Consider the following 13286-nt stretch of genomic DNA (forward strand, 5'->3'; position numbering starts at 1 on the left):
ACTCGGATCGTAACATTTTTCAGGCCACTCTTGCTCAGAAAGATCGGATTGCGAGTCTCCGTCACCACCGGCATGCCGGTAAATTAATCAGTTTCGATTTAGAGAACGCGTTCGATCGGATCCGGCACTCATTCCTGTTCGGCACCATGTGTGATTTAATTCAACTATAGTTTGTATCTTTTGACAGATACGCGTATTTCAACCTCAACTGTAGGGTCGTCTTCAGTGTCGTAGACTCGACTTGAAGAAAACCATCGTAAGAACACATTATATATTTAAACTAGGTGTATTGTTTAAATATATAATGTGTGCTTACGATGGTTTTCTTCAAGTCGAGTCTATTACACGACACTGAAGACGGCATTATAGTTGAGGTCGAAATACACGTATCTGTCAAAAGATACAAACTATAGTGGAATTAAATGGTATATTACTAAATTCGATATTTCAGTGTTAATTTCCATACAAATTCTAGCTGAAAACGATTGATACGAAATAGTGCTCTTTTAAACCATTTTTACGCATCAATAAAACTCGCAGCTGTGTTAACATTTTCATCTTTTTTCACAATTAATATGATACACAAAGATGCTTGATTTACTAGTTTCGTAGTGAGAAAATAAAAGAAAGGAGATAAATCCTTCAGTATGTTGAAAACTGTGTTTTTTTTTTATTTTGTTTAATGGTTGACTGTCGTTCTACGCATATTTTTCACGCGGTCTATAAGGTTTAAATAGAACATGGGACCACGACAAGTAAGCGTAAATGGCAGTAGCTGTGCTAGTAGATGATAGAACGGGGCAAGTGGAACATATAAGTAATTCAGTAAATTGTCCAATAAATTTTCAAATTCAAATTTTCAAATAGTTTTAATATCTAATGGATCAGCCACGTTGTGATAGCATACAGGGTGCGCCATCTTTTATGTCGGTATGTGAACATTGAATAACTTTGACATTCATTAACCGATTGATTTGGTTTGACATGTTTTGGGAACGTCAATTTAGTAGAATTTTACCCATGAATAACTGTACACCGAAACAACATGCCAAAATAGTGACTCTTTGAATTGAAAATGCAGTCTTACAGTAGTGTTAACTCAACTTTTATATCCCTGACAATATCATGGTCAACAGGCACCATCTGGCTTCATAAATATGCAAAAATGCCACATTTGAGGAACAGAAAACCTATTCGAGATTCAAAAATCGCCATTCCATGACCAAGTAGTAACAGTTTGGTCCAGCGTTTGCGCCAAAAAAATCATTGAGTCATTTATTTTTTTTTCAACCAGAACGAAACAGACGATGAAATATAATATATTTGGAAGTTTGCTCATTATGTCTGCCCGCTAATTCATAAAAAGGTTGTTATCCATGTCAAACCGGTCAGTCACAGAACTCGACCATCTTCGATTTGGATTAAATTTTGCACATGTTTTTTGTATGGTAGAATAAGTGTTTCCATTGAAACATTGATCATTTAGACTCAAGTATAACTTTTGAAAATGGCCTATAAATGTTTGCATGCAACTTATTTTAAAAATTCTAACTCCGAAACTGTTGATTTTAGAGAAAAATGTTCTATGAAGAAGTTGTAGTGAACCGTTTAGACTATAAGAAAAAAATATACACTGAAAAAATATTTTATTTATTTTCATAGAAAAATCAAAAATAAACAAAATCTCCATTTTTAATATTTTTTAAATTTTCACCCTAGAATCTTAATAGTAAACAGATGTTTGGGACAAAGTTTCATGATAGAGAAATTTTTAATAAAAAAGTTTTTCTAAGAACAACTTTCGATCGATTTTCAAAATTTTAATTTTTTATCAAAATAAATACGTTTTGATGTTACAGTAAGTATCTTAAAATGATTGTAAGTCATAGTGATTATATGAATAATTTCTCTAGAAGTAGCCATTTTCGAATTATATCAAGTTTAATGCAAAAAATATTGTAATTGTAATTGTAATTGCTCAATCCACACCCTGGCAGACAATTATCCGCCCATCTAGACACGGGCTGGGTGAGGACCTACCAAGCCTCCCCCGTTAACATGTCCTATACCGTTTAGCACACCGGGATCTTCCACAAGCAGGCGCCGGAATTAAAGCGGTCCCACAAGCTTCAGATACATTAAATAGATATAGTCCCTCTGGCACTAAACCGAATGGCGCCCTCCGCTTCACCACTAGTACTGCTTCCCCACACGCCAAGCACAATATCGAAAGTAGCGCGTTGTATAGCAAATACAGTACACCACCTCCGACACTATGCCAAATGTACAGGAAAAACAGCACCAGTAAGAAAGCGGAAGGCGCACTACTCGGTTCAGTGCCAGAAGGACTATAAGTATAACGAAGAAGAAATGAAAAGATAGTAGAGTTGGTTCGGTTATTTGATTGCTGAAACGAAAAAAAACAGAAACAAAGTGTTAACATTAAAACGGGGTTTTATAATTGATAAATGTATCGATAGTTTCTCATCTGTTACGTTTCCTTATCGTAGCGCTGTCGATTTTTTCCATCTCCAGGGTGTTCGTCTCCGCTCGAGCAATGAGGACCATGATGAAATGAGAATATAAAAATGTGAGCATTAGTGTTGATCTAGTAATAGATTAATTTAAACTGCTTTTCATGTGCTAAGTAACTTGTAAACTCCTACTCAATTATGTTTTGTTGGCCTACACGTTTTATTTAGACACAATTTTTATTTAGAAAACTATTTGGATCCGACATTTCAGGTGCAGATTGAGCATGTTTGATAAAACAAGCATCCTGTTTTCAGTTAAAGAATGTTCAAGAAGTTGATGATTCTGTTATTTATACTGGCTACATACAAGAATTCACTATTGATGTAATATATGGATATTGAAAGTTCCAACGCGCGATTATAATACTTCAGTTTTCGTGCTGTTGTATTGGTGTAAGTAGTGGGAAACCAATCAGTTTGGTGATTCTAACGGTAACAAATAGCAAGACGAAAGGAAAGTTGATAATCTATCATCATTATGATTTCAGTCCTAATTTCATGATCCGTTTAATAAATTCCGCGTATGATTCGGCAATTTTAACAATTTATACATATGTATTCGAAGAAAACAGACTACGAGCATTTATTACCTGTTGCAAGGTTCCTAAGTGATCAGATATTTATCATTTTCTACAGCCTAATTTAATAATACCTACATTGGGTTGTCACAAAAATTTGATCTTGGGATGTTGATTTGCCTCCTAATCATAGTTTCGACAATAGTCACATGCTTACTATCCCTTATGGCAGTGTTGTTGATTCTATTGTCTATCGCTCATCAGTTTCGCGCCACCCGGCAGGGACTTGGTCCTATGTACCCAATACTCTGCTGTGTCTTAACTTCACGCAATACATTCTGTAGATGTGTGATACAGTTTGCGGAATATTATGATTTATCACTTCGTTCAGATGGAAAATTCTGTTATGGTACCATATTCACATATCAGATAACTCCCACCTGGAACGATGTAATACATCGGAGACATGTAGATTCAGATGTATGTATACGATCTATGCCTAGTTCGGCTCTGATCGACAGGCAATCAGTGTATTCAGTTTTTCAACTAGCTTGAAGCAATGAACGTTTCAAGACAAGCTCTCCACTATATCTGCTAGCAATCACCGGTCGTCGATAGACATTTCGGTTCTTTTCTGCTAAAGATAGATCCGATTGTATGCCAAAGACTATGGCTCATGCTTTTCAATACAGCTGGAAAAACAAGAACTACACCCAGCACCAAATAGTACGTAACTATGAGGCGGACCGGAAGGTTTGATGAGCAATCCCCACCATCAAGTTTAATGCAAAAAATATTGTTCAAATATTAAAATAGGCCATTTTCATAAGTTATTCGCGTTTCTCCATTAATAATAATACGTTTTCAAGAGTAAAGACCATATTTCTTTCCACTTACTTATTTTCTTCGATGGAGAATCGCGAATAACTAATGAAAATGGCCTATTTTAATATTTAAATAATATTTTTTGCATTAAACTCGATATAATTCGAAAATGGCTACTTCTAGAGAAATTATTTATATAATATTCATAACTTAGAATCATTTCAAGATACCTACCGTATCATCAGAACGTATTTATTTTGACAAAATATCAAAATTTTGAAAATCGACCAAAAGTTGTTCTTAAAAAAACTTTTTTATAAAAAATTTTCAATCATGAAAATTTGTCCCATCCCAAACATCTGTTTACTATCAAGATTTTATGTGGAAAATTTAAAAATATTAAAAAAGGGGTTTATTTTTTTCTTATAGTCCAAAAGGTTCACTACAACTTCTTCATAGAATTTTTTTTCTAAAATCAAAAGTTTTGGAGCTAGAATTTTTCAAATAAGTTGCATGTAAAAATTTATAGGCCATTTTCAAAAGTTAAGCTAAGTATGCTGTTTCGCTCAAGAAAAGTAAAGAAATTCCTTGACTGAAAGGGTTAAGAAATTTACTACAGAGAGCCCCCTTTGAAGTGACATTTCTTTTCAACTGCGTACAGCGATCAGAAAAAAGTGATGTTCTTGACCATTTCTTGGGAGAAATTTTCCACGCATCGAGATAGGCGATTCCTTTTCTTGTCAGTAGCAAACCGGCCTTTACACTTAAGTCAAAATGATCATTTTTCTATGGAAAACACTTATTCTACCATACCAAAAACATGTACAAAATTTAATCCAAATCGAAGACTATCGAGCACGATTTTTATTTTATTTTTTTTTTTTTTTAATAGTTCTGGATGGAATTCGTCTACTGGCTTCAATAAAACGGCGCTCTATGTCTCACTGCAAATCAAAATTTTCAGTTTCTGCAACGGAAATTCTATGGACATATGATATAAAATGGAAGGGACATATGATTTGATTTTGCAGATCCTAATTTGACTCCTCCTTACAAAGTTATTCAATTTTCACATACCGACGTGAAAGATGACACACCCTGTATCTGCTGATGTGCGCACGAATGGGAAGGTATTGCGGCGTTCATTTTGAATCCACATCCAGCGGCGGCGGTAACGCGCAGAAGATATGCGCGCAATTCAAACGCAACGTCAAAATTCAAGTAGGCTTGGAATTTTGCGTTCTTCAAGGACGCAAATGTTTCAAATTTGCTAAATCTGAAACATTTGGTGATTTTCATTATCATTGCGACGGTATATCGACATTTTCAGATAATCGCATTACGTGGATTTGTCTTGCAGAGCACAATATCTTTTAAAGATATTAAAACCCTTAAAGGAAAGTCTTAAAAATCTACTGTTAATTTCAGTTACTCTACTCTGCGGGGCAAGTAAAACACACGAAATTCAACTCGATAAACTACCTCATATAACTTACCGTTGCCATTGGGCAATCGGCACCCATCGTTAGAATTCCAATTTTATGTCACTGATCGCTACTTCTCGATAAAACTAAAGGGTGGTCCTTTCTGTTTTCTCAAATTGGTGGACCCCTCGTACGCCAGCTAGCTGAACAGTTTGCGAAAAAGCCCATTTTTCGATAAATCTTGGGTATTTCTTCACGGGATATGTCTCATATTTCGCTTGGAACACATAGCAAACTTAGTGGCATCGTATAGAGAAAGAATATAGCTTTCATTTGAACTCGAAAAAATTTTGGCGGCTATTTTGAATTTGGCCGCCATCTTGAATTTTGTTAGAAAAATCGTTTTTTCACCATTAGCGCACCGCTCGTTTTAATTTCTGAGATCACCATCAGAAAGCTGAGGAAAAATTGCGTAAGATAGGCTACAGAAACTAGGTGAGCAATGGTATTTACCCTATCAAATGAACGATTTTCTAAATCATGTTCTACGATTTTGACGTATATGGCGAGTGCAATCAATACAAAAATCTGTTTTTGTACTACAAAGAAACAAGTTTTCCTCCTTTAGTGTTTTATTTGAGTCGAGTGAAGAATAAGAATATTATTTTGAGTGAAAAAATCTGGCGGCCATCTTGGATTTGACGCCTTCTTGATTTTAGGTAGAAGAATTAATTTTTCACTTTGATAGCACTCAGCATGTTGAAATTAGAGGTTATCAATAAAAAAAGGTTACGTATACTCTTCTTCTTTTTATTCTTAATTTTCCTGACATTACGTAACTACTGGAACCGAGCCAGATACTCAGCTGTATTGGTCATAAATCCACGTTTTTAAATAGGAATTTCCTTTTTTAATGCGATTTCTGACAACAGAATCATTCTTCGACATATCTTTGAATTCAGTAATAATGAGTAAATAAATTCAATAAATGAAAACCGTCCAAAAACATTTGATTGTATTGAACAAACATTTTTTTACCATATGCATTGTTGTTCACTGAATAAAGTTTATAGATTGCGCGTCGGGACATTTGTAAGTCTTGTGGTAATATCTGTAGTTTTAACGTAAAACATTGACAAAAGTGCATTAATTCAGAATGGAAATCTTAAATTTTGAAGCAAAAACAACATCCTTGATTTTCTGAGCCACAAAGTATCGTTTTAAGTACCGCCCAACATGTATGTGAATTATAGCGAGATTGAAAGATGAGAAGCAGGTTTTGTTCTAATGTGGACGTAATGCCGAAACGCAGGTGTATTATTTCGAGGTTGTAAAATCTGGCGGCCATCTTGGATTTTGAGGCCATCTTGGTTTTTAGCAGTTGAATGATTTCTTACCATCTCAGTGCTCATCATGTTAAATTATGAGGCCTCCGTTAAAAAAAAACAATCAGATTCTATTTTTCTTATCTTATCTCAGCTGTTCAACTGATTGTTCATTTCTTTCAATGGTTTTAGACCAAATAAATGAAAGAAATAATGCTATTTTCAACTCAGAGATATGCAAAAGAAACATTCAGGTAGCAAATATGCGTTAACAATCATATTTGATAATTTGTTTTCAAAGCTAGTTAAGCTGAGGGGCTGGCTCTGTTCCAGTAGGAGCGTAACATCAGGAAAAAGAAGAATAAGTGTAACGGTAGCATTAAAATTCAACATGTTGAGTGCTATCAAGGTGAAAACTCATTCTACTACTTAGAAACAAGATGGCGTCAAAATCCAAGATGGCCGCCAGATTTTTTCACTCAAAATAATACTCCTATTCTTCATCTGTCTTAAATAATTCACCAACGATTGAAAACTTGTTTCTTTGTAGTACAGAAAAATTATGTTTGCATTGATTGCACTCGCCATATACGTCAAAATAGTAGAACATGATTTAGAAAATCGTTCATATCATAGGGTAAATACCATTGCTCACCTAGTTTTTGTAACCTATCTTACGCAATTTTTCCTCAGCTTTCTGATGGTGATATCAGAATTCAAAACTAGCGGTGCGCTAATGGTGAAAATACGATTTTTCTAACAAAATTCAAGATGGCGGCCAAATTCAAAATGGCCGCCAAAATTTTTCCGAGTTCAAATGAAAGCTACATCCTTTCTCTATACGATGCCACTAAGTTTGCTATGTGTTCCAAGCGAAATATGAGACATATCCCGTGAAGAAATACTTAAGATTTATCGAAAAATGGGCTTTTTCGCAAACTGTTCAGCTGGCTGGCATACGAGGGGTCCACCAATTTGAGAAAACAGAAAGGACCACCCTTAAGTTTTATCGGAAACTAGCGATCAGTGACATAAAATTGGAATTCTAACGATGGGTGCCGATGGCGGCCTGGTTTCAGCGAGAATTGCTCATTAATCACATAATTATTACCAATATTTCTTGTTGAAAACATATGTTATTTGAATTTAGCGTCAATCTAAAAGAAGTGTAAAATGGTAAAACTTTCTTGTTTTTAAGGTGAAACAGTTTGGAATCATACTTCTAAGATTGCACTGTAACTTCAAAAGCACTAATCTCGCGAAGAAAGCGTCCAATAACAGCGTACTTTTTATTTTGGCTTTGTGCACTACCACAAAGTTTAAAATAAGAAGATTAGGAACGTTTGCCTACTATTTCTCCAGTTTTGTGCCTTTGAAAACGCGAGTAGGGTCACAAGTCGGCCATTGTGACGGCCATCTTTGAACTCCGAGATGTTTCACCTTAAGCTGCAAACGCGTTTTAATTACTGCAGTAATTGTGAAAATCGTGTTATTGTTGTTATGCTTGTCACTTTCAAGTGAAATAATTTTTTAGGGATTGATTAAAAATTTAAATGACTCAATAATATGTTTAATGAGGATTTTTAAAGCTTTTTTGCTGAAGCTTGGGGTATAAGACGTTTAACCATATTTCGTTCCCTTTCGCAAACTGTTGTAATGTCAATCGACTCTACTGTTTATGGACCTCATAATAAATCGATACGAACAGTAATTTATGGAATTGGTTGATTGGCAACGAAAGCTCTCAATTAATAACTAAGTGCTCAACGAACTCTAAGCTGGGAAGCAGACTATGTTCCAGCAGAGGTATTATGCCAGACAGAAGAGGATGAAATTTAATTTATTCTAACCATGAAAGGAAACAATGCTCGGATCGATATACTTCCACAGTACGAATTAGTTTCCAACAGTCGAACTTCCAACATATCTAATTTTTATACATTCCCCCGACCAACCAGTCTTCATAATTCTTTATAGATCTTTGACCAACGATGGCGATCGCTAACGGTTCAAAACGAATCTATATCGATCGCTATCGAAAATCACTGACTGGTTGACCGGGCCTTGGCAAGTTCATGTAAATATAGACACATTCAACAGTTACCTAACGTTTATCGAAACAAACATAATCGTAACATACCGACAGTGGCAATCGCAGCGTAATGTCCGTCAGCAGCGCCCAACCTTGTCCATAGCTTTCGTAGACATTCAGGGGAGGAACGAACAACTTCCACCCGTCCACGCTGTAGATGGGACCGATCTCTTCCTCAATGCAGCTCAAATCCAATGCCCTCAACTCTTCGCCCAGCAAAGGTACAGCATCCGGTGACAATTGGTAGATCAAATAGAACATATACTCATGGAACAGCTTCATCCGCAAACATTTGGCCAACGTTCCCCCGTAGCTTGTGCCAACCGCAGCAGTCAAGGGCTCATCATTATTCGGTGCCTTTTTGACGCTCTGTTGCCCAATAACCGACATCATCATCCTCGCCTTCGCTGCCTCGATCTTCCCCTTCAAAATGGGACTGTTTTCATCCACGGCCAAATCACACGCATACACCACGTTCGAAACCTTATCGTCCTTGGTCAACTTAACATTGGCAATCTTCAAATACTTATCCACGGCCAACTTGCCAATCAGCCTCTGAACCGATTTTTGACACGCTTCCGCTTGGTAGCCCAGCTCCCGTTCGAAGCGGGAGATCTGCTTCAGCACTTCCCTTGGTTCGACCACCTGGAACTTCTTCACCAGCTCCAGGATCAAATTGCACCGCTTGAGAACCTTCGCACTGATGTGCTTGGAGTTCATCATGGCCGAAATGCCTCCGGGGGCCTTCAGGCCGTTGATCTCGTCACAGATGTTGATCTGAACGTCGATCGAATCTATCACCGTATTGTTGGCCGTTGCGTACAGGTTCAGGTTCATCTTGTACCGATCGTCGTCCTCGTCGTCATCCTGGTCTAGCGAAATACTGAAATTGCTAGATTCGCTGAAGTTGGATATGCCGGAAGTGGATGCCATAGAGATCGACGGAAGCTGGGGAAGCTGCTGCTGAGCGGATATCTGTGGCTTCTGGTCTTGCTCTGTCACCGAGAGTGTATGGTGGCTGCTCATCAACTGGATCCTTTCCTTGTCGAGCGTGATGGTTTGTTGGGTCATTCCCGGGAGGAAGTATCTGGAAAATTAAGAATATCAATGTTAGCACGTTCTTCATGAAAAAGCGGTAATGCTCGCATGAAAAAACATTTGATTCAAATAATTTTCCACAATTTTTAATAACTATAATAATATATAATACATGCTAGTATTTATACTCACTTTGTCGTCCGTTGGCGCCCTTCGTCCACGGCGCTTCCCTCGATGGCTTTGATGCGTATCAAATTTTTCACCAGAGCGCGCGCATTTAGTCGATCGAGCCCCATCTGTGCGGCCAGGGCCGACTGGGAGATGCCCTGTTCGCCCGAATGTGCAATCAGATTGTACGCTTGCTGCAGCACCGGCATGTCGATGTACGCTTTCTGCGAATCCAGGAACCCATCCTTCTGGTCCTCTTCGGGCTGTTCCTCCTTGTACCACAGGTCGTACACATCGGCATCCGGATCGATGAGTCGCATTATGCGAACTTGCTTCTCTTCGTGCTTCTTGTTCTTCAGCATGTACTCCCGAGGATTCGCGTCTGGATAGAGCGTGCGATAGGCAACGGTCTCGTCAGTTCTCACGTATTTCATGAACTCATTGCCACGGAACCATTTGCGGGCCTCGGCGCGTCCCAAGACCATTAACTTGATCTCATCATAATCGGCCATAAAGTTTGGGCGAGTTTTCAAAATGTTGACCACTTTTTCGGTGATCAATAGTCCTTTGGGTTTCATCTCGCAATAGTACCGGGGCAGATGGAAAACCATACCCTGAATACTGGTTTCCCCCGTCCTTTGGCAGAGAGCTTGGCGAGTGATGAGTTTGCAATCGGTCAGGAATTTTCGGTTGTAGTACAGAATGCTGGAATCCTTTGTCAGTTCCACCAGAGAATATTTTCCCTGGGAGGTTTCTCCATTGTAGCGGGATCGGGCAATCCACTCCAGCATACAGTACTGGATTATAGTCAACTCTGCGGTGCAATTCGGCTCGATGATGAACGATTCTCGCATTTTCTGCGATGCAACGATAACGAATGCGTTGGGCCATCTGAAATTATGAAAGATCGTTTAAACAATATGAGATGGGTAAATATACACATAAATTTTCAAACATTTTAAATTGGAGTGCTTGTTTGTTTAATGATGAAGAGTTTTTTTAATGATATTTAATTTTTTAACAGTTACGACCTATAACGTGGGTAGTTCACATTTTCGTGCTGCGTTATGGGGTAAAGATCTACCCGTGAATCCTAGTCCTGACTGTTTCGAACGAAGAGAACAATAAGATGATATCTGTAGTAATCAAAGGAACACTTATTAGTCCTTGTTACATTTTAAACCTTGTTAAAAGTTACAAGTCTCGGTTTTCAAGATGCTGAGAATGATCTAAACTCTTTAGACAAGAAAAATCGTTGCAATACAAAGTGTTACAGCACTTTCAAGTTTTAGCATCACTCAAAATCCAGTGATAAAAGTTTTTTTTTTCAATTATGCCAAATGGCCATTATATCGAATGACAATACGCCAAACAACCTTATGCCCAATGGCCCGCTCCATTTTTTTACTGGTGAACCGATTTTCGACAAACGCTGGCTAAATCCAATTGGTATGAATAGCTCAATTGTGCTAGGAAAAAAAGTATAAGATTATTTGCCTCTTTAAACATTGAAATAAGTGTCCTTATGGTAAAAATATTGATAAACAATCAACTAACTCATGAATTCATGCTGTTTACAATACATTTGCCAAACACTGTCGAGTGTGTTGATGTTCTTTATAATTTAACGTTCATGCAAAAATTATGCAGATGTTCGTTTTTGAGGGAATGCCATAAATGACCGTTTGATGTCGCTCGTCCATCGCTTTCCATCAGGGGGAGATACTGGCTACGACCATGCATGCAATTATTGTATTTATGAATTTTGGAGAAACGTTATAAATCGTTATAATTGTTGGTTGTTAAGAATTGCCAAAATAACGCATCGAATCGCTATAGCAATAACCCTCGAAAGAATACCTTATGTTTAAAAGAAGGGTAAATCTCTAGATAAATATCATGACTAAACAGGATAACAGAAGATGAACTAGGGTGTCAATCAGTGACGCAATATTTCTTAATTTGAAATTAAAAATTGAAAACAAGGTAATGACTTTGGAAAACAAGAGAAAAAAATGCAGCAACATTGCTACTACTATTATCTTTTAAATAACATTTCGTGTTCCAACGAACCCGATCAACCAGTACACACTGGTCCAGGAAGCTAATTTAGGCGGACATGAGGTTTTCGTCTCGATTTATTGATTTTAGAGTCATAGTTGCTTCTGATAATATGTTCAGAATTTTCGGTTCCGGGTCATTTGGCCGAATGTCATTTGGCCGAAATGGTCATTTGGCCGAACGCCATTTGTCCGAATGCCGTTCGGCCGAAATTGAAAACAAAAGTGAACTAGCATGGATTTATAATGAATTTCAAAGAACTTATTCAGCTTATTCATGAATAAGGTTACATCATCATTGATATACACATAATTAGCTTTTTAGTAGTAAATTGACGCTTATATTGAGCTGTTCGGTAATCCAATCCGCATGGTTATTAAATTAATTAACTCATTACGCGTGGTAAAGATGGACAAATTATGGGTGAAATTATGAAAAAAAATCCACGTGCTCGGCTGGGATTTGAACCCAGGACTCTTGAATGCTAGACGAGCGCTTTACCAACTAAGCTACCAAGCCACTTGGTGACCCAATAACTGAGTTGGTTACAAGTTTAGAATTCAAGTCCCTACAGACCACGCGGACCCCTTTTGTAGGGATTTGATGCAGCCCAACAAAAGCACGCTTGAAGTACACAGCAGGAGCGTGGCTGGGTGCTGTTGGCTATGGCTTGGAGCGCGACCGCTATTGAGCTAATTGCACAACAATTTTCTGGTTATGTTTAGGTACAATTCAAACATAAAATCGATGTCATGTATACGAATCGTAAAATTTACTGATTTTGGCTCTTATTATTAGTGAGATGTAAAAGTATGCTTTTGTTATTTTGTTGTTGAGTTAAATTAAATTGACCTAAATGTTGTTGAAAAAACATGAGAGGTCTGGAAGATTTCGATTGCAGGTTTTCTACCATTTAAATAAACCAAAGTAGGCATATGCAAATCCATTTTCTTTTTCAAATTTATAAATCAATAAACGATGCCATGACAAATACGCCTTTCATGACGACCAGCTTGTTGCGAGCCCGCATGAAGATGATCGAAGTGAATATTTTCCTATTCTTCGCGAAGAGCAGGCAGCGTGGATCGTACACTCTGAGAAGTAATCATGTTCAAGTCATTACTAAAAACATATAGCTTTTTTCCATAATGCTTTTCATATAACTCTTATTTAGAAATCGTATAGATAGAGTTCATTATGAAAATCACATACCTTTTAAGCATAAAGACGATGGATATAGAATCCAGTGAAAATTGGTATCATAGACAAAATCATATATTTTTCATCTGAAACTAATATAG

The 13286-nt window shown here is 37.3% G+C and overlaps 1 protein-coding gene across 2 annotated transcripts in view; it reads right to left on the reverse strand.

The window, feature by feature from the left end:
- Positions 1 to 13286, reverse strand: part of LOC5576284 (general transcription factor 3C polypeptide 1) — a 53478-nt gene that overhangs the window by 32203 nt on the left and 7989 nt on the right. For both annotated transcript variants that reach the window (XM_021857494.1, XM_021857493.1), the window contains exons 3-4: positions 9949 to 10815; positions 8767 to 9805 (exon numbers count right to left, since the gene is read on the reverse strand). In XM_021857494.1, the coding sequence (XP_021713186.1) occupies positions 8767 to 9805; positions 9949 to 10815 (1906 nt within the window). The remainder of the gene's footprint in view (positions 1 to 8766; positions 9806 to 9948; positions 10816 to 13286) is intronic.

This window comes from Aedes aegypti, chromosome 1 (genome assembly GCF_002204515.2).
Source record: "Aedes aegypti strain LVP_AGWG chromosome 1, AaegL5.0 Primary Assembly, whole genome shotgun sequence".
Classification (NCBI taxonomy): Eukaryota; Metazoa; Arthropoda; class Insecta; order Diptera; family Culicidae; genus Aedes; species Aedes aegypti.